Below are 22,000 nucleotides of genomic sequence, written 5' to 3' on the forward strand. Positions count from 1 at the left end.
GTGTCCTCCTTTGACGTCATGACGAGCGCAACCAATCAGGGGCGTCAACAGACGAAAAGCGCGCGTCTTTCAAACGGGGCCGCGCTTTTTGCAAGATAAATGCCACTTCGACTCATGTACGATAAATTTCAATGTGATATTCGGAATCAGCGCGCAAGAAACTATATAACTGTTAATCTAACTCAATTTTTTTGGAAAGCGCTTCAGCTTCCCTTTAAGAACAGCCTTCTTTGCATTCTGTACCTTCCGCGAGTTCGTGCTCTGCGGAAAAAAATGTGGGACGCCGCAGCTGCTTTTCGTGATATAGGGTGTTCTACTAGTTTGAGGTTTAATTACATTCTAATAAACAAAGCTCGGTGCAACTGGGATGAAACACTGAATTCCCTTGTCAAAGCACCTAGTTTGGCAAATAATTCCGATGCGATGCCGTCCCCGGCTGCATCCGGTTCGGAACTGCGTTCCTCTCCTGGTGAGCAGCGCCTGTTGTCTCCGGTTGACGTCGTCCCGGGAGGAATGAAAATTTCGTCCTTCTAAATTTAAATGCTAGGAGCGTAATAAAAAAATTGCCTAGCCTTCTCTCCCTTGTCTCAGCGTATTCGCCTCACGCCATCGGCATAACCGAAACGTGGCTTCATGATGGTATCCTCGATTCCGAGTTCACTCCCCCAGGGTACACAGCAGTTCGCACCGATCGACTCGTGGGGAAAGGAGGTGGGGTTGCTCTTCTCATCCGTTCGGACTTAAAATTTGCTGTGATTCCAGGCCCAGCCGACACCGAGTCTGTTTGGTGCAAGATTTGCCTCGAAAAATGTGCAATTGTCGTTAGCGTTTTCTATCGGCCTCCTGCCTCGAGTATTGAAACATTACAGATTCTTAATAACTTCATGTACGAGCGTAATTTTAGTGCATCGAACTTCATTTGCATGGTTGATTTTAACGCCCCAGGAATCCACTGGCCTTTCCTTACGTGTGATGGTCGCGAAATTAATATTTGCAGAGAACTTATCGGCTTTACAGTATCTTTGGGCTTAACTCAAATTGTTCATGGTGCCACCAGGTTGAATGCTGTTCTCGATCTCGTATGTTTAAGCTCCCCCCTTTCGGATAAAGGCTTTAACTACGAAATAATTGGTGGCCTGTCTGACCATCAGGCTGTTCTCGTTTCCCTTGCCTGCGTAACCAATAAACCGCGAAATGTTTTCACTTCGTTTCCTGACTTTGAACATGCGGATGACCTTTCTGTTTTAGACGCTTTGGCCGATGCGTACGATGATTTTGTGCTACTCAGCACTTCAGGAGACATTGATACACTAACTGCCACTTTTGAAAAACTGGTAAAATCATGCATTTCAGAGTTTATCCCTACAAAGACTAAAAAGAAAAACACTGATGTTCCCTGGATGAACCGCGATCTTTTACACGTATGTCGTAAAGTCCGGAGACTTCGGCGCTGCAAATCATCTACAAATCCAGAAAGTATTATCAGGTTTACCGAGGCCAAGCGGAAACTTCGAGAGCAGCAAAATATAAAGATTTTTTTTTTTGTGTTCACCTTCAAAGTTTGCTATCCGACAATCCCCGCAAGTTCTGGCGCTCGGCCCTGCCTCGCGATGCTTCCTGCAATTCTTTCAAAATAAACGACAGAATCACTGATGATCCGGCGAAAATTTCGAACACTTTTAACTCGTTCTTTCAGTCTGTCTTTACAGTCGACAATCTGGTTGTTCCTTCTTTTTCCACCTCGAATCCAGCGTCTCCAATCAGCGATGTAGTGATCACTGAAGAGGACTTGTTAAATCTCATACTTAATTTGGACACTAAAAAGTGTAATGGACCCGATGGTATCCCTAACATGTTTCTCGTTCGCTACTCTCTTTGGACCTTACAATAATTTTCAATAAATCTATAAAATCTGGTACCATTCCCAGATCTCGGAAAATAGTACCTTTACATAAATCTGGTGACAAGCAAGTTTTCAGCAATTACAGGCCCATCTCTCTTACCCCTCATTCCTGCAAGCTATTAGAACATATTATATACAAACATATTATTGCATTTTTCGAATCTAACAATCTGTTGTCTAGCTTCCAACATGGATTCAGACGTAGTTATAGTACTGTTACGCAGTTAACCGAATTCGTGCAATTGCTAGTAACATGGACATTGGTAATCAGGTTGATGCACTATTCATTGACTTTTCGAAAGCGTTCGACACTGTACTTCACTCTAAATTACTATGTAAATTAAAGGCCATATTAAACAACCCGCAACTAGTAACTTGGATTTCTAATTTTCTTTCTGAGCGCTCGCAATACGTTTGTTATAACTCAACTGACTCCGACATTGTTAGTGTTAGTTCAGGCGTTCCACAAGGTTCTGTACTTGGCCCGTTACTGTTTCTACTGTACGTAAACGATTTGCCTAATAACGTCAGCTCTAAAATTCGTCTGTACGCGGATGATTGTGTTTTGTATGAACCCATCGACTCTCCTGAAGCCCATCATCGTCTAAATGACTCATTTACTAAATTTTGTGAATGGTGTGCAACCTGGCAAATCAGTATAAATTTTAACAAATCTGTGCTTATGTCTTTCACGAATAGTAAGTCCCCTTCCTGCTTCACGTACTCGTTTAACGAATCCACCTTAAAAAAAGTAACAGAATACAAATATCTTGGTGTTGTTCTTTCCAGCAATCTATCTTGGTCTCAGCATATTAACTTCATCTGCACAAAATCTTTAAAAAAGTTCGGTTATTTAAGATGAACACTGTCCCAATCCCCAAAAAGCACTAAATTACTAATGTATAAAACACTGATTCGTCCAGTACTTGACTACGCATGCCCCGTATGGAACCCACACAAGCAGGCTGAAATCAATAGAATTGAGGCCATTCAAAAAAAGCTATCAGATTTATTTGTAATCGCTATGATCGCTACTTTTCACCTTCCCTTGCCCTGTCTTCTCTTGAACTCACCACATTACGCATGCGCCGACTAAAGGATTCTATGAAATTGCTTTACTGTTTTATTAACTCGGTATATCGCATGTCTCAGAATACCTACACCTCATTTGCCTCGCCGTCCATAACTAGAAGTAATAATACCAAGCCTTACAATTGTCGAACCAACGCATTCAAATTTAGTTTTTTTCCTTTCACTGCCGAACTCTGGAATGGATTGCCCGGTGATACTCGCTCCCTTCCGCTGGAAAATTTTTTACTTGCCCTTGCTGATTTGCGTTAACTGTTCTTTTGTTTTATTGCTCTGTTGATCTGTTCATTTGTTATTTTTTGTTCTGTGAATGCTCACTCCTGCCATAGCCCCAAATTGGGGGCTGCAGTATGAGTAAATAAATAAATAAATAAATAAATAAATAAATAAATAAATAAATAAATAAATGAACAAATAAATAAATAAAAGGTATGGGTGTATCAACAAACTCCGGACACCACCTTCAATCCCACCCCATCGTACAAGCAGTGCATGGTGTGCCTCGTAGTGAGGTTCCGAACAGCCACAGAACAGGGAGGATTTTAGAGAAGCAAAGGTCTAGCTTTGCCTATACTGCCAGAAAAAGCGCAGTGGCCGCGTCGTGAACTACCCAGGACGCCCGCTTGATGGCGCTGTAAACACGGCTTTGTAAACATGGCGGATGCTTTTTGCACAGGCCGCTTGAGCTCCTTAATAACATGGCTGCCCTCGCACGGCGGCCGCCGGCTCGCTGCTCCATGGCCGGACTCGACTCTCCTCCCGCGCGCGAAAGGAGCGTCGAGTCCGGCCATGGCTGCTCCTGCTGGTTCCTGGCTGGCACGCTGGCCGCGTGTTTACTTGCGCCGCGCTAGTGAAGTGATGTTACGCCAGGTGACCAGATGGCCTCGACTGGCACAGACCACAGTGAGCAGCAAGTGAGAACAAATCGTTTATTGACATCCGCAAGTTTACAGAGGCCAGGACACCATTTCATTTCGATCGCTGCAATTGTACGTCGCTTTCGTGACAACATTTTTTTTGCCATAACTCGTTCACTTGCGCTAAGATTTCGAACGAAGGGCACAAATGAGGTATTGACGGCGACAACGGTTTCGTTTGCACCGTCTTTCTAGCGGAGTGCATAACACTCACCTTCTGTTGGAAGAATCAAATATTCTGGCCTTGACAGCTGTCTTCCGATTTGGAATTTCCCACATTTGTCACTCCACAAGCACTCAATTCCCGTGTTTTGCCAGTCCTCTCAACAACTGATGGACGCAAACGCACATAACAGCAATAACAGCAGTGCTCCGCGCACATAGAAACGGTGGGCCGTTGCAGTGGTTTCAATTTGAATTGGCGGCTTTGTGGACTGGAGACGAGGTGGTGCACCAGTCGGCTGTTCGTAAAAAGTTGCGTACATTTTTGCTCGACGGATGTTTGATGCGGAACTTGTTAATAATATTTTTAAACAACACATTGTAAGCGAGCTTTGTTGGCTCTCTGAGTCGCGGAATGAATGTTTTGTATTCTCTACCAAAAGTAACCTTCCGGTTGCGCCGTCTAGTGGACTTGATGGTCAAAAACTGCGCTGTAGGTTGGTCACGTGGGATGTCGATTTTTACGCCGCCTATAGGGAAGACAGGGAACGTCCGAGCTTGAGAGGCCTGGAACAGCCAATCGCAGCAAGGGATGGTGATGATGATGATATTTAGCGGCTTGCCCTTTGCAATGGGTGGCGTTGCACAGTGACCTTAGCTATAACGATGCTGTATGCTCACCTCGCCTTCAAAAAACGTTTAGTAAAAACATCTGCGTTAGTTTCGCTAAGCTTGTTCAGGTGCCTTTCTGGCTTCTCTGATTTTCTCCCATCAACATTCCATCCTTCCTTTAATAACCTATACTGCTTTCCGCTTATATCCAGGACTAAGGATTCCCTTTATCGGGCAACATCGGCCGTGATGTCTGCACCTGCTGCTCACTAAATAAAGATTTATCAGCCAATGTAACAATGCAGCTCTTTGTGTCATCTTTATGGTCCTTGTGTTCAGTCTAATTCTAATTGTGGCGCAAGGATGCCGGTGCCTACCGTAGCTCGCCCTGTACCTCCCCCCCCCCCCCCCCCTCCCTGTGACTTCTGAATGCATGCAGTGGCCATTCAGTGGGGATTTGGTGAAACTACTGACGTGCCCATCATACACTTCACAGAGTTTTCATGGGCTTGCTTGCGTGGAAGGCAGCAAGTCTACGAATAATGAGGCCCGACATACTGATAGACTGTAATCACCACTTCGATACCACGCCAGGCAAACGGGCATGCTTGCACTGCGTAAAGTAACTGCGGAGCACTTACAATATATTATGTAAAATAATTACGGGCCAGGCATGTTCTGATGCTCCTTGTCAGAAAACTTCTGCGAATTTTTGCAACGTGTACGGGTTGCCATGTCACTGAGATACAGACAAGCCGGAGATTCATGTTGGCCGCACGGACTTAGCCGTTGATGGAATTAACCGCATACGGTTGATAGAGCCTCGCTTTACCTCCTATCTGTCTCTTTCGTGCTCCCGTCGCTTTCGGCGGGTTTCGCCGTTGCCGTACGAACGGGCCTGTCTTTCGGCGCCGCTCATCGTTCGTAGCGTCATGGCATGACGAGAACTTGCCCCATCCCACTAAAAACGGAGAGAGAGAGAGAGAGAGAGAGAGAGAGAGAGAGAGAGAGAGAGAGAGAGAGAGAGAGAGAGAGAGAGAGAGAGAGAGAGAGAGAGAGAGAGAGAGAGAGAGAGAGAGAGAGAGAGAGAGAGAGAGAGATGCTTACACATATCTTGCGTTCCCTTATTCCTCCCGCGAACTGAGAAAAAAAAAAAAACTAAACTAAAAGCAGATTCGTCCGAGGCTCGCTCGACGGATGCAGAGCACATATTGAGTTTTATCTCGCGCGGTGCACATTGCAACGCTGAACTAGAAGCGGTCATCACTTAGCGGATTTTGTGAATTTTACGCAATCTTTCAAATTCAATGTGTATTTCCCAGCTGCAACAAATACTCGCGCTGATCCCTGCATGTGGGTGATCGCTTAATATGGCGCCATGAAGTTCATCTTCCGAATTTCGGAGGCGGCATGCCCCATCCGAATTTCCTTGCGGAAGCCTTGTGCACAAGGCTTCCACTGGAAGGTCTAGTGGGCCCATCAGGCTGTGTGCACACACCTCCTGGGCTCGGCAAGCGCGAGGAATATGTATGGCATCGACTGCTACTGAACGCGGCACAAACAGGTCATTTCCTCTTCAAAATTAAGCAGGCCCCTTCACCCCAACCACTTAGTTCATCATGAGAAATAAGGGAAAAAGTAGATCAGGTCATCTGCATATGCTCAAAATTCGCGGCGCCAAGGCAGGTACTGGCTAATTCTCTGTGCCTGCCGCACCGTGAATGTCTTGAACTAAGCGCAGTTTTGAGCCCACGCCAGGCCATACGGGCTAACAAAGCTCTTTTGGTGCGCTTGCGGAGCACGGGCTTGTTTAGGCGAAGTTTACTGACTAAATTTATTGCCAAAGCGTATGTATGTGTTCGAAAATTTTCCGCATCATCTCACATTTTTGAAGAGACACTGAAATGAATTTGTCAAGCTCCTGTTTTTGCTTGCACTGCGTAGACTGGGTCAAATTACCACCCTTTTCATCGTTTATCCCGTCTATAAGACGGTAATTATTTTATAAAGACAGAAAGAAGAATAACTTCTATGCACGGTCTGCGGCGGCCGCACCAACTAAAGACTGTGACGTCGGGAGCAGGTGCACCGTGATTGGACGATGTCCAAGATTAGCATTCAAACAAGTTTCGGTTTCGGTTCTGCAAAACATGCTTAACATCCGACGTTATCGTTGCATAGGCATTCTCGACCTCTCAATAATCGCCATACCGCGCTTCTGCCATGTTGTCGGCTGTAAAATGCCTAAGATAAGCCTCCCAGGACGGCTTCAAATCGTAGCAACAACTAGCCGAGGCCTACGCAGTGGATGAACCCCCTCCGCGTCACCGCAGACGCTCAAATGCCATGCACTTTTCCCCCATATTTGTAGCTTGCCTCACTCATGCCCGTATCGTAAAAAGCGTGTTCGCACCAGGCCAAGGGTCTGTTGATTCTGGCCTGTGGCCACTACCCTCAAGCAGTCGGCGCTTATGGCAACAGCACGCCAACGAGAACTCGCTAGCGCGTCAGTGTCAGTCTGCGCGCGTTCAGCGAACTGGCTCGTGGATTAGTAAACGTTACGGCCCAGAAAGTATGACCGCAGTATAGAAAACATCACCCGAAAACGAAAAACTCAACTTACAAAAAAAAAGAAAAGGAATTTACCCTCCGGGATTCAAACTTGCGACTTGCAAAATAACAAACCTAGCGCTCCAGACCACTCGGCCACATGCCATTTTTTTCTTTATTGCCTTACTTTGAACAAACAACCACAACAAAACACTACATTGATAAAACTGCTAACCGACGCTCGGGTAGCAGAAAACCAGTTAAAATTGTTTCATTCTTGTCAATGTTTCCATCACAGGCAACCATTCTGGAGGCTCAGGCTGAGCCCTCCATACTTCAATAATCAACCGAATGGACTCAGAAAAATATTCCTTAGAGCGTTTGGCATCAACATCACGATGGCGTATGGCCATACACGACTTCCTAATGCCGTGCAGGACCAGAACCATGACGAGGTCGTACGGTACACCGTCCTCACTTTCGATGGGCGAAAACCGGATTCCATGTGCGTCTAGCGGGAAATCTTTCTTTAATGTGCGCTGAAGCACGTCCCAGAAAAATACCTCATCCCAAAACTCTAAAAACACATGTTCGATCGACTCAGGTTTCTTGCACGGATAACACTGAACGCCCCCTGGAAGGTTCTTTTTCTGCCACGTCTTTACGGGTAGCACGCCAGCGTGAAGTTTAAAGAAAAATGTTTTTACCCATGGCGGTACCGCCATTCTTTTGACACGCTTAAGAACATCCTGGCCTGGAATATCTGCAAGGTCTTGCTAAAGTTTTTTGCGCGTCACACTGGACAAGTATCCAAGAGTGAATCGGGCTTGTAAGAACTGGACTGCCAGAACCACTTCAGGGAAATCCTCTGGGTGCGCCAAATGAAAAACACGCTGTCGAAACAATAAACTCAGGCAGTGACCTAGCTAGTTTCATCTGACAAGCAGTGCGCAAGAAAGGTTCCTGTACGTCCCGCAGAAACAAAAAACGATTGACGACCTGCCGCAAAAACAAATGTGAGAGCGAAAGGCCTCCGAGGCGCACGCGCCGAAACAGGTTCGTGCGGCTCGTTTGTTCCCACGTCGTCTCCCAAAAAACGCTGCAAAAACACGGTGGAGTGCCTGTATGTTCTTCCGCGAACAGTGCGATTCGTGTAGAACATACCATAGTTTATTCATAAAAAACACATTGCACACTGATGCTCTCGCAAACATCGAAATATCAGTGCCTTTCTGTTTTTCGGCATTTTCGCGCAGCTCGACGGCCTTCCTGCGCCAGTATGGGTCACTGGGTATGGAATGGGTATGGAATGTTAGTGACAATTGACCGCCCTTTAATTCCCCATGTCTGGTGCGGTCCCACAATGTCCTTTATGACGGTCTGCATTCACCTGGCAAGCACTTTTATTAAAATCTTATAATCTACATTGGTCAGACTAATTGGGCGATACCCTGAAATTTGCTTCAACCTAGCCTCGTCCTCCGATTTCGGAATGAGCACCGTGTGGGATACCAGAAAGGAAGGTGGAAGCGTCCCATGGCCATAAGACTCGGCAAATACCTTGCATAGCCCTTTTGATAGAACTTTTTATAGAATGCTGCGCTCAGACCAGCCGGGCCCGGCGTTTCGCCTGGGCTCATCTCGTCTATAGCTCTCGGCCACAGGCCAGCGCTGCCTCCTTCGGAAGTATAAGGTACATCTTGTATAACCAGTTTACACTTTTATTTAGTTTCAGCATTTCAAGCAGCTTAGAGGACTATTTGTTGTATAGCGCTTGTGCAGTAAGCGTCTCCCAAATTTCCACAATATCTCACGTCTAGCAATTGCATTTCTTAGACGGAAAAGCGTTCGCAGATGTGCGGTCGTGCTGCTGACCGCTGTTCTTGTTTTCCCAGCGCAACAACTGCCTCCTGCTCCCTAGTTTTACGCTGTACGGTAAAAGTATCAGTTGATTTTATTTCCTTAGTATCTATATTGATTTCGCTGAGTCTTCTCCCGCCGTCAAGTGTCCTTCTATAGATTTTCCTACTAGCGTACCAGTCAGCGAAGCATCGCATGCGCTCTTGTGCAGCGCTAGTGTGGAGCGACCTGGACTTAAACCTTGATACAGTGTACCAACTAAGTAAAGAAAGGCCCATTCTTCCATTCACAAATGTGTCGTGGCTTAGTTTCAAGTGAGCTACGACCCGTCGGCCGCCGGTGGACTAAACGCTGGGCCGACTAACTCTGTCGGAAGGTCGGCGACAGGGTTGCCAGGTCTTCAGAAGGAAAACTCGCCGGGAAATTGCCGACAGTAGCCACAAAAGTCACTACCTTAAAGTGAATGTTTGAAAAGCAGCCAAAACAATCGCGATTTTCAGCTAGGCAATGCTAGTAATTACTTTTTTATTACCTTCGCGGAAAGAATTGAAGAAATTCCGAGAATTAGAAAACCGCATGAGTAATTTTATTCGTTTGCTGTAGTGTGGGAAAGCGAGAGTGGTTGACTACTGTCTACAAAAAGCTAAAATATGCGAGTTCAGGCAAAGCATGCAAAGGATCTGAATGACTTAGTATGGATGTTTGCTGCGCACCATGGTTTACCACTTTGGCTGCCTCTTTACATTCCCGTGCCTACTATGCATTGCCAGACACACTACGCCCCATTCTGCATGCAATCCAAGCTCCCGCTAACTACTGAATCATTACACTGTAAACCGACGGCGTTGCTTGAAGGCTTTGACGCTATTCATACGAATCTAGGTGCCGGAGAGTATATGTTCTGTTTTTTCAGTTTGTCTCGATGACTGAAATGCACAGAACGGTCATATAAGGCCCATTTTGTGGAAAGTGTGGCGTCGGGAGGGCCCGCAAAGATACAGTATCAAATCACCAATGCTTAAAGGAGGCAGAAAGTAGCCAAGTCGGCACACTAAAATTTCCGTCACCACTAGTCTCGAAATGTCACCGGTTTGGCTACAAATCGCCAGATTTGGCAACCCTGCTTCTCGTTGAGTTAGGTTAGCAGTCCCGTAGTGGCCATTGGCCGAGGCGTTTTGGCTACATCGCTCGCCCGCTTGACCAGGAGGACCCGTAGGTCTAGGTCGAGGCTTTGAAGCGAGCCCCCCCCCCCCCCCCCCCCTTCCGTCCCCCCAACTCTTTTCAGAAGGGATTTCGGGTAATGAGATCTGGGGCATGCCCAGATGATGAGGGCCATGCTGGCATGGGGGCCACATAAGGGGCACGCCGGGGTTGGGTAAAGGCTGGGGTGAAATGAGAATTGGTGGCCGGATTGGGGAAAACTCTCCTCCTAAGTTGGCGTCAGACGTGAGCTTGTTCTAAGCGAAGTAATTTGACCACCTGCGGGTGGATCCGGTGGGAGAGGAGTAATAGATGCTGATGGTGTTATATGCGGATAGGGCTCCGTGGTAGGCATACGGGCTAGACCCAGCCGGGATAGCGAGTCTTCGGGTTAGGTCGCAAACCGCCCAGTTTCCCACGAGCCCAGAATTTGGGGTGTTGGGATAAGTCTCGCTTTTAGATTGCGGAGAGTTCCGACGCAAATTTTGCAATATGGTTGCGGATATGCGTTCGGCGGCGAAATTTTGGAGTGCGCTTTTGAGTCTATTGTTGCGGGGGTAAGGTTAAGCGTGAAGGCCAGCGCTAACGCCATTTCTTTGGCGGTTCCGGGATGGGCGTCCTGACTGTGATGGAATCGAGCTGGTTGTTGTCGGATATATTACGAACAGCAATTGCGTTGAAGGCCTCATGGTGTTTTATATATCGCTGCATCGACGTACAGTGCGCGTCAGGCTTGTCTAGGGCAAGCGAGCGCACGGCTCCGGAGCGTGCTGGCGACACCTGCTGATAGCTGCTGGGTTAGAGCACGGCCGGACTGGAGCAGCAGCGAGCGCGCACTTTCATACGGCCTGCGCACCCAAGAAGGAACCAATACAGCAGATTCTTTACAGTGGGGGCGCTTCGAACCAACCCTCTGCCCTTCCAACCCGCCTTTCTGTTAGTCGACGCATCGCCTCTGGCCGAGCAGCTGTGTGTTTTTGACAGTGCGCTTCGCTGCCGGCGGGCCGCTCAGCCCGACCGGAGCGTGAATAGCAGAATCACGTTTAGCTAAGCGATAACCCTATCTCCCTCGACGGGAAATCATTCGCGTCACTGGTCGTGCCCTGTGCGTGTGCAAACCAATACATCATCCGAAAGGAAAAATAAAAAATAAGAAATGATATTTCAGTCACGGAAAGTGCCGTGTTTATTTGCCTGTCTCACCATTCTCATATAATACAGTCGCTGATAAGATATGAAGGCCTCGCATATTTTTCTTCATGTGCCCCGAGTTAAAATGTTTCTTTCAATTTTTTGATTGGGCGCTTCCGAGTGATAATGTTAGGCTGTTTGACCCAATTAGACCAAAAATTCAGAAGGGGGGAAGAGTCGCCTATTTTAATGACGCACATGTAAATTTACACGGACAGGTATCGCGTGTAGCCACGGCAGGGCTAGAGCAGTGGCAAGTGTGCGCGCGCCGCCGCTCTACCTACCCCGCGCGTGCTGTAGGTCAACCGGCGAGGGTTGGTCCGCAGCGACACGAACTAGCGGCGGTCAAAGGTGGGAACTATACCCGAAGCGCAGGCCGTATGAAAGTGCGCGCCCGCCGCTCCTCCAGCCCGGCCGTGGTTAGAGATAGCTTGCCATTGCGCGTGCGTGGATCTCGGACAGGGTCGGGCCGGTCGTCATTTCGCATGGGCCACTCTTATTTGCAGATGCCACCACCCACGAGGGGCGCTAGTCTTCCCCAGTGCCAGCCATTAGCGGTGACAGGCCAGATAGGCGCGCCGTTTGACGCGTTTATTACAGGCAGTTACCTAACCACCTAAAGCAACGAGCGCCAATCTACTGAATCTCAAGCGTACCAAACGGAAAGCACGCAAAAAGAATTCACTGCAGGGCTTTCGGTCGAACCTGTCGTGCGATTACGTAAATCCCTGGGGTGTTAATGCACCGCGTCAAATTACGCACTGATCTCCGGTGTCACTGTTTACGGCTGGCACGCAGATAAGAAGCGCCCGTCGCGGGTGGTGGCGTCTGCAAATTTCAGAGGCCCAAGCTGAACGACGACCAGCCAGGGCCTGTCCGAGATCTACGCACGCGCAATGGCAAGCTATCTCTAACCCAGCCGCTATCAGCAGATGTCGCCAGCATGCTCCAAAGCCGTGCGCTCGCTTGCCCTAGACAAGCCTGACGCGCACAGTACACTACTCGGGGGTCGTTTCTGCACTTGAAATTTTGCTCCTTCCGAACAGGAAAATTGTTCTGGCTGTGCTTCCAACGCCCCAGAAAAGCTTATCGTGGGGATATGATGGGCGTCACCCGTAACCTTGTATACGTGTACTTTAGGAAGTGCACCCGTCGGTTGGAGCAAGCGTCTGCTTCCAACCGTTGTTTTAAAGTAACGTTATCATGAACAATTAAACAGTAAGCCTTGCTACCTTTGCGGTCACTGTGGGAAAATCGCGGTCACATTGTTGGTTTTCAGCATTCCGCTGCGAAATGCCGAAAACATTCTGGCAAATTGGTTTCAGGCGAACCTAGGTGAAATATGTTTTACAAGGCGTGCCCACCAGCTGCCAGGACATGCTCACAGACGTGCGCACCTACTCTAAACAACTCCAGAATCACTGTTGGAGAATTTTCGGCATTTTTGTCCTAGTGGACATGTGGAGCAGGACAATATGGATTATGTTCAGAGAACGGTAAAAGAATGCGTGCCGTAACAGAAATTTTGAACGGATAAGATCTGATCGTAAACGTAGACAAAATATGGAAAACCAGCCAGGAAATGCTTTGAGTACTAAGACACTTTACAAAGAACATTTCTAACGGCTGACCGGCTCCCCATTTGCTGGCAAGTTAGCTTAAGCTGCAGAGGTCACATGTAAGCTTGCACAAAGCTTTTAGAGTTTCCGTTCCCCAAGGTTGCTCTCTTATAGCGGTATCGCGCAGCCACTCATGAGTAGGAGACAAAGGCATACCTTCGTCGTCGCAACCGCAGTCGTCGCCAGCGCCCGTCGGGTCGCGGCCGTCGGAGCCTCCGCCGGGCTGCGGACGTCCGTTGTCGACGGCCGGTGGCTGGGGTGGCGACGCGGTGTCCGACGGAGTCGTTCCGGGCGTCTGGTCCACAGGTGGTTCCGGCACTGGCTCCACAGGATTTACTGGTGGAAAGAAGGGTGGTTCCGTGGGTGGCACCACGGGTGGTTCTACAGGGGGGAACACGGGAGGCTCCACAGGCGGCGTATCTAAAGAAAGGAGTCACGAGAAGAAAAGTTGCTTTGAGTGCATTCCTTCTGATCACAAGTTTTGTAACTTGTGCAACTCTGCAACCCTGCTGCAGCTTTGTTTCTTTTAACAGCGAAGCTGTTCCTGGTCGAGGCCTTTATAGTACGACATGTGCTAACACGTTCACACCGGTGTGGAGAGGGCACAGCCTTTCCACGAGGAGAGCAAGCGCCAAGCACACATGCAGCAAGTTAAAGGAACGCCTGAACGAGACGCGTAGATTGGCAAAGCTTTTCTAAACTACTGAATCTGGTGGCAGTGCTTATACTTGTCAACAATGTTGAGCAAAAAGAAAACATTGAGCATATTTGAGGTTAGACATCAATACATAAGTGATATTTGCATGTTCTTTGAATTAAAACCATGGCTGCTGGAATTTTGCGACCGCAAATAAAAGATGCGCCTTGAAAAAACAACAAGCTCTCGCAGCGGCCATCGAGGCAGTGTTCCAAGTTGAAAAGTAACAAAAGGTTCCAGTAGATGACGCAAGCAGTGGAACACGGCATGGATGAATTCGTGTGAACAGGAATCAATATGCTGGCCGTGACAAGTACTACGAAGCTTAGTCTTGCGATTAGAAAAAACCAGGCAGCTTCTCTGTAAGCATCAGCATTCGTGACGTGAAGTCAGTGAAGCTGTGGGCTATTTTCTCTTTTTACAACTCCGGCTTTTGCAGCTCTGGTGGGTTTATTTTGCGCGTATTTGTGACTTCGTCGACTGCGGGTGATTGTGGAGTATGAAAATTTATTTTTAAAGCGAAGCTTAGTATGTCGACGCGAAATAAAAAACGGGTGGTCCCGTGTACGCAGAAAACTCTTACGGCGCAACCCACGCACATACGCGAAAGTACCAGGATAGGGAGGAATGAAATGTAAGGGGGGAGAGATCGGCTGGGTTTAGAGATGAAGTAGCTACACTCGCGCATCTACCCACGCTGGTGCGTGGGAACGGCGCATCGGAGGGAGCGATACACGCGGGGAAACACCGGCCGCACGTTACAGATTTGCTGGTTAACCATCTGCGCGGAGTGCATGGGCGTATTTCATTGTCTGTAGTCGGTGCTGTGATAGAAGAATGGAAGGTTCGGGAAAAAAGTGCACATGCGAAAGCTGCAGGCAATAAGTGCGCACTTTCTTGCTCTTTATCCTGCGATGATATGCATGACATTCGAATTTGGTGGTGCTCTATATCGTGCTAGAACATACACAGTTTGAATTGTCATGATAACAGGGCGTACGTTCTGACTAATTTGTAGAAGGACCCGAACTGCGGGCAGTTTGCCGGCGTGATTCGCCATTATAGCTTTTCCAGCTCTAGAGGAGCGAGCTCCCCCTGAAAACTTCGCATCGCCTACATTAAATTCACCTAAATTAAATTCACCTACATCCAATTCCAAATTCTCCAGGCTTTCAAGCCTTAGAAATTACAGGTGACTAATTTCGCTCCTTCACCTTCGCGGAAATATCAGCGCAAGCGAAATACGTTCAGACCCAAATTGTGCGCGAACAGCGTGGTTAAAACAAACTGTAAACGTTGGTGAACGGTCGCCCTGTATACGCACGAGGCAGGTCGGGGTTCGCAGGAGGAGGCGGTGTTAGTCCCGTGGGCTGGGCACAGCAGACCAGCGATATGGTGCCCCTCCAGTCGCAGATGACGGGGTGTTGTCCGCGGCGGATGTCTCGCTGCGCCTGCGGGCACTGGGCCACGGTAACGCAGTGCGACTCGGACGGCCCGCACTTGCTCGCTTCCTCGTTTTCGAACACCACCTCGCCTGTCAGAATAATGCGGTGAGGTTAGAGGCAGCAAGGAAAAACGCTATAAAAGGCTGCTTTGTGGCAAGGAAAACACTAATCGCCATAAAAATTTGATCCTCACAATATATATCAGAAAGCTTGTTCGGCAGTCTACGACGCCAAAGGAGGCATATGGGTGTTGTTAGGCTCTTTTTGTTTTACTACGGTTAGTGATGTTAAATTTTTTTTAAATATACGTAAGAAAAAAAAAACAAAGAAAGAGAAACACACGCCCAGAATGGGCACCGAACCCACGCCTTTCGATTTGATCTCGAATGTCTCACAAAGTCGGCGTGGTAAGGAATTCGAGATCAATTCAAATCGAAAGGCGTGGGTTCGATCCCTACTCTGGACACGTGTTTTTTCTTTCTTCTTTCTTCGGCATATTTGAAAAATGTTAACTTCACTAACCGTAGTAACAAAAAAAAAAAAAGAAAAGGGCCTAACAACATCTTAATGCCTCCTCTGGCGTCGTAGACTGACGAACAATCTTTCTGTATTTCCTCAACGAGCCTCTCATTACCTAACAATATATATATATATATATATATATATATATATATATATATATATATATATATATATATATATATATATATATATATATATATATATATATATATATATATATATATATATACACATATACACATATACACATATATACATATACATATATACATATATACAAAGTAAAAGTACGCTGTTCGGAGACTTTATTTCCAACGTTTCGACCTGTCTCAGGTCGAAACGTTGGAAATAAAGTCTCCGAACAGCGTGCTTTTACTTTGTGCGTATTCCTGCAGCAACTATTCTCAAAAATTCCCTGAATCTACATAATCTCGATCGCCGTCGCAAATTGTTTCGTATATAGTTCATTTCCATTCACTATATTACAACCACTCGCACTTTTCCTCGGAACATATTTTTCCAGCGCATCACATTTCCTTACGGACCGACCATGCGTACAAGGTATCTCCAATTTTTTTCCGTGCAGAAAAATTCCAATCATCGCCCCTTGTCCTGTCAATAAACGATTGGAACCAGCTACCAGGCAGTATTGTATCTGTGAGGGATCCATCTTTATTTGAAGCCGCTTTACTCAGATACCTTCACGTGGAAAGTGTTGCATAGTTTCTTCTTTTTTTTCTGAGATGGTTCTTTCCGAAAATTTGGTCGTACTGTGTTGTTCGCCTTGTTACTGCTTTTGCCCTCTTACTTGCCCATATTTGCATGCACAAATTTGTATGTACACATTTGTTCCTTTTTTATACCTTGGAATTTTGGTTGTATAACCTCACCCCCCCCCCCTATGTAATGCCCTGACGGGCCTTTAGGACTTTAGGCTTTAGGATACTGAATATATATATATATATATATATATATATATATATATATATATATATATATATATATATATATATATAATTAGAGTCACCACGAAAAACATACATAACAATATTTAATACGACGTTTCGGCTGGAAACCAGCCTTTTTCAAGTGAAGTACATAGGTCGAATACAGGGTATATGTAGGCTCGCACGGAGCGCTGTGAGCACGTGGACACATTATTTCAAAAATTTACGAGAAGGAAGAACAGCAAGAAACAAGTGGAAAGAAACGTACTGTACGACTGGGCGCGCAGGTAATACATCTCAATATACAACGCGGCGAAAAGCAAAAGCGAGGCACTCAGGAAGCGTGTTTCCTTCAGCCACCGCCCAACCACCCACAGCAATATTAAGAAAAAAAGTAAACAAACACGGAAGGGGTACTGGGCATCTTACTCCAAAGGGGCAGAAACAACCTGCCGCATAAGGCGCAAGCGTAGAATCGACAATTAGTCATCCGGACACTGGGGAACGCAAAATGGCAGAAGGCGACGTTGAAGTTAAAGAATGCAGGCGGGAGGATTAGCGAGGGGGCCGCGTCCTCAAAGGAAAATGCCGCCGCTTCCGGAGGAGACCAGATAATAGCCACAAATGGCTTATCCGCGGCCCGCGTCCCGGGCACAAGGTGGACAATGACGACCCTTCGGAGGGCGCCGACGCTGACAGAGGTGTGTGTGAGAGCCACCCAAGAAGAGCGCAGGTTGTTCGAGGATTTTGAGAAATGACACACAAGGCAGGAAATAAACAAAGAAACAGCACACAGAAAAAAGCAGTTGAACGAGCCCCCGGCTCATGACATGAAATGGATAGATACAACAAATTGTCAGCTTACATTAGATATTTTTGCAAGTAACAAGGCTTTGCACATTATGAAAAAAGTAAAATAAAGATGTGACGCACGTACCAGAACCAATCTCCAGTGATCTAGGGAAAAAAAAAATCGCGCCAATCCACCCCGTGAATATGGTTGGAAAGCAAAGCTGTAAACGGCACCCACAACGATTACCCATGCGACGTCACTTAAATTCACTCACATCGCTCTACAAATAGTAAAACCAGAGAGGAGTGAAATGCACTTAATAACGCCATTGATTACGTCAAAGAGATATTCTTGGTAAGGTTAAATGAATGCATGATGCATGAACGGTGTTTTGTTGAGATGTATTGGTGTAGCACAAGAGTGGAAACTTTTTCCATAAAATGAAAGTAAGCACCACCCCGGTGTTAACCGATCTGACTTCTCCGTCTCTCCGCTGCGGACGGAGGCGACGAGATTTGCGGCAGAGAAGGAGGAGGAAGAAATGCTGCTATTCAGATTTCTGAAGGGCCAGAATGCAGCGCTGGGGAGTGATTCCTTCTACGGTGGGGCCCATATGCAGTCCGCGCGGCCTGTGTTCTGTCCACCCGCTGAACCTGGGTGGGTAGAGGGGGGCCTGGACAGCAGCATCTCCCATTGCTCTTGTTGGGTAGTTGACTGAAAGAGAGGAGGGTGCTCAGGGCTAAAGTCGCACACCCCGATTACGGGGCGGAGTGTTCCTACTTGTGAGCAAACTTTACATTCAGCGTCGTAGCGATTCGGATACATAAGTGAAGACGCGTAGGCAGTGGGAAGGAGCCCGGATTGTATGAGCCGTAGGGTAGTTTGTTGTTCTCTGGAAAGGTCTGGGTAAGGCAAAGGTACGGTCTGTCTCAGAAGGCGATAATGCTGGGTTATCTCCCTGAACGTTACAAGCGGGTGGCTGTCCTCGTGCTGCTCCTTAGCAGGGGAGGTAAAAGCGCAGGCTCGTTGGGTGCACCCAACGAGCCTGCGCTTTTACCTCCAACGAGTACGCCCATGGGCGTACCCAACAAGTACGCCCATGGGCGTACTTGTTGACCTCCATTGACGCGTGAGGGAGTGTCCAGATGAGCTGAATGGAACCGTTTGGGGAGTGGTTTTTTAGCAGGCGCAGTGCAGGTCAGGACACCCAACCCGACTGGTAATTCCACTAGGCTTGCTGGGAATCGGTGACTAACCTCTGAACCCCTGATTGAGTGAGAGCCAAGGTGATGGCTGCCTCTTCTGCCCCCGTCATTTCTTGGGCCCTAAGCGAGGTACACGCAAGGAGGTTGGTTCTGGAGGTAGCCACGATGATGGCGTATTGCTGTCCTCGGTGTTTGGAGGCGTCTGTGTAGATAACTGCATGATCCCCACTGAGGGTGGTGTTTAGCGCTTGAGCCCGTGCTTTTCGGTGACCCTCGTCATGTGAGGGGCTCATATTTCTAAGCAAAGGGAGCATCTTTAGTTTTGGTACCAAGAGTCTTAGTACGTCAAGCGGAGTGACATTCTGGGCTGACAAGCCAATCTGGTGAAGCATGCGGTTACCAACCGAAGTTCTGAGTCGGACCTTCTGGTTAGAAAGATGGCCTTCTATCAGCTCCTCCACCGTGTTGTGGAGCCCCATGCTAAGCAGCCTCTGTGTGGACGCACTCATGAGAAGACCAATGGCCTGCTCGACCGCCTTTCTAATCATTATATAAAGCATCTCTATGTCTTCCTTGTCGAGAAGAAGACATGGGGTTGACGTAAGTGACTCTAGAGAGGACAAAAGCTTCAATTAATCGAAAGGTATGATTCCTAGAGGCCTCGCTTCTTGGTGGCAACTCGTCTGATGATGTGTATGATTTGATTAATGCTATTTTTGAGGCGCTGCATGGAGACGTCACTCTTGGTGTTAGCCTCGAGATGTAGGCCCAGGATCTTGATGCTGGGGCTTGGAGGTATGACCTGGCCATCAAGGAGTATTTGAATGTATTCCTTGGTTTGGCGAAAGGGCGGACGACAAGGAGCTGTGATTTTTTACGTGAACACTGGAGGCCATAGGCTTTAGCACATTGGACTACTAGAAGTGAGATGCCATGCATTGGTGTGAGCTTCCTTTAATTTTTGTAACTGTTAGCCCGTGAGCAAGGTTCGCACAGGACCGCTAGACGGGCGTGAGTGGTCGTGCACATGTGACGCTTTCACGAGGTATTCAGCGAGAACGCAAGGGGTAAAACCGTAGATGTGCTTTTTGAGTACACCACATGTCGTCCCCGTCTTCGCGTGGGCTCGTAGCTAAATCGGTAGGACAACGGGCTCTGCTTTGTTAGTCTATTAGTTCCGGGTTCGATTCCCGGTGGTGACAGTAAATTCTTTTATTTGTTCGCTTGAGTTTTCTAGTGACACCAACGGTCGCGAAAGAACCGTTGGGGGGTAGAGGTAAAAAGCTTTGCTTTAGAAAAAAAACAAACTTCGTAGCTAGTCATCAATGGCAGTATAAATTCGCACACAGCATTCTTTAAACAAACTGACAAACGTAAGAATACAAAGAATACACGTGTACAAATAGTAGAACATGGGGAACCATATCAGTGAACAAAAATAGCTTACAAAGTGACATTTCGGGCAAAAGAGCAATGAAGCATACGGAGAAGATAAGTTCTTCACAACACTAGACCGAATAGTGCTTGGAAAGTGTAATGATGGGATACAGCAAGATTTCGTGCAGGAGAAGCATTAAAGCATACGGAAAAGTAACCTTCTGACAACGATGAACCATCCAACGGTTGAGAAGTGTCTAGGTTTGAAGGCAGGACAGCCTTCCCTGAGACTCATTGATACCTCCTGTGAGAGTGTTATATTTGTGGATCAGATAAGATTCACAGGCTTCCCTGTCGAAATGGGTGTATATATATATATATATATATATATATATATATATATATATCGGATATTTTTTCACCACTTCCTTTCTGACTCAAAAAATTCATCTCATCTGTCTCTATGACCTACCGCATTCCCCCCTTTACTTTCCGAGTTTTCTTGACTGCCAACCCTTATTCTGTCTCAATTCACCGAGCCCCTCGTTTCCCATTTCTGATTAGCTACATGTATAGCGAGGGCCTCTGTTCTTGCAGTCTTGGTGCCAAAGGTAGCTTAAGAGGGTTCAACGCTGGTCGAGCACTCTCGACATGTAGACACTCGAGTCACGGCCCGGAAGTTAAAAAGAAGGTGCCCTTCACGAACGATCGAGTGGCGCTGGCTACCACCCCCAAGAGAAGGAAACAAAAAATACTTTGACATAAAATACCCGAAAAAGTGGTGGGGAAACAGCCCCGCCGGTAGCATAGTGGTAATCGCACCAGACCGGTATTCTGGAGGTCGTGGGTTCGGATCCCACCCGGCGGGCATTTTTTCACCACTTTCTTTCTCACTCAAAAAATTCTTCATGTGTTTCTATGACCTACCCTATTCCCCACTTTGCTTTCCAAGGTTTTCTTGACTGCCAACCCTTATTCTGTCTAGCCAGAAAAAAAAACGTTTTCAAATTCCCATGTTTCAAGCATGAAAGAGGGAAAAAAAACAAAAAAAATACAATCAACTCAAAAAGATATTTGCTCGTTTATAGTCCGGTGGCAGTAGGGGTAAAAAAAGTAGACAAAAGAACACGCGTCAGTGCATATGGCGCATACCTGGCGATACCCATCTGTTCCAGCAGAATCAGAACCACGTGAAAGAGCACTATACTTCTGCAGTGGTGGGGGTAGGAGAGAGAGAGACAGAGAACAATCTTTAATGAGTCTGGCGATGTCAGCCGAGCTAAACCGCCTGGCTTGCTACGCCAGATGAATGCTCTGACAATTATGATTATAATGATGAAGAGGAACACATGATTTGAACTATTGACAAAGTCTGATCAAGGCTTGTGGCTTTTAGATAGGCCAGTAAAGCTTTTGTGGCACGAAAGGCACGTTTGGAAGAATTCCAGGGACCTAATACGTCTCTCAGTCTCTCGGAGAGCGGCCGGCCCAGAGACACTGAAAGTCACACTCTTTGCGTACTAAATCACGCACAGTCACAAATGAGGTGTTGCAGATCTTCACGGACACCACACTGTGGGCACAGAGGCGAGATGGACTGATTGATTTTGTAGCAGTAGTATCGCGTGTAGGCGTCGTTCAACCGCATGCGGTGGAGTACTGCTTCATCATGCTTCGATATTCCAGGTGGCATGCTAAAGTTACAGTGCGGGTCGATAGAGTGGATGGGGCACGTAATGATGGGATGCGTCTGTTTAAATCGAACGCTGCATGCTCCATGCCACACTGGATGCAAGTGCTGAAGCATCTTTCCGAGAAAATGGTACCGGTACTTGTGGTCCACGTTTGTTTTGCGCTATGAATGCAGCGGGACAGCATTCCGGTAACGAGGACATGTGCCTCATACAACGC

General features: G+C 47.2%; 1 protein-coding gene across 1 annotated transcript in view; it reads right to left on the minus strand.

Moving 5' to 3' along the window:
* Window positions 1-22,000, minus strand: part of LOC144174891 (uncharacterized) — a 113,961-nt gene that overhangs the window by 17,462 nt on the left and 74,499 nt on the right. Inside the window, exons 2-3 of the mRNA XM_077703863.1 lie at window positions 15,125-15,334; window positions 13,260-13,523 (exon numbers count right to left, since the gene is read on the minus strand). Coding sequence (XP_077559989.1) covers window positions 13,260-13,523; window positions 15,125-15,334 — 474 coding nt within the window. The remainder of the gene's footprint in view (window positions 1-13,259; window positions 13,524-15,124; window positions 15,335-22,000) is intronic.

Source organism: Haemaphysalis longicornis, unplaced genomic scaffold (genome assembly GCF_048455015.1).
Source record: "Haemaphysalis longicornis isolate Haplotype H1 unplaced genomic scaffold, Haemaphysalis longicornis Haplotype H1 scaffold_1, whole genome shotgun sequence".
Classification (NCBI taxonomy): Eukaryota; Metazoa; Arthropoda; class Arachnida; order Ixodida; family Ixodidae; genus Haemaphysalis; species Haemaphysalis longicornis.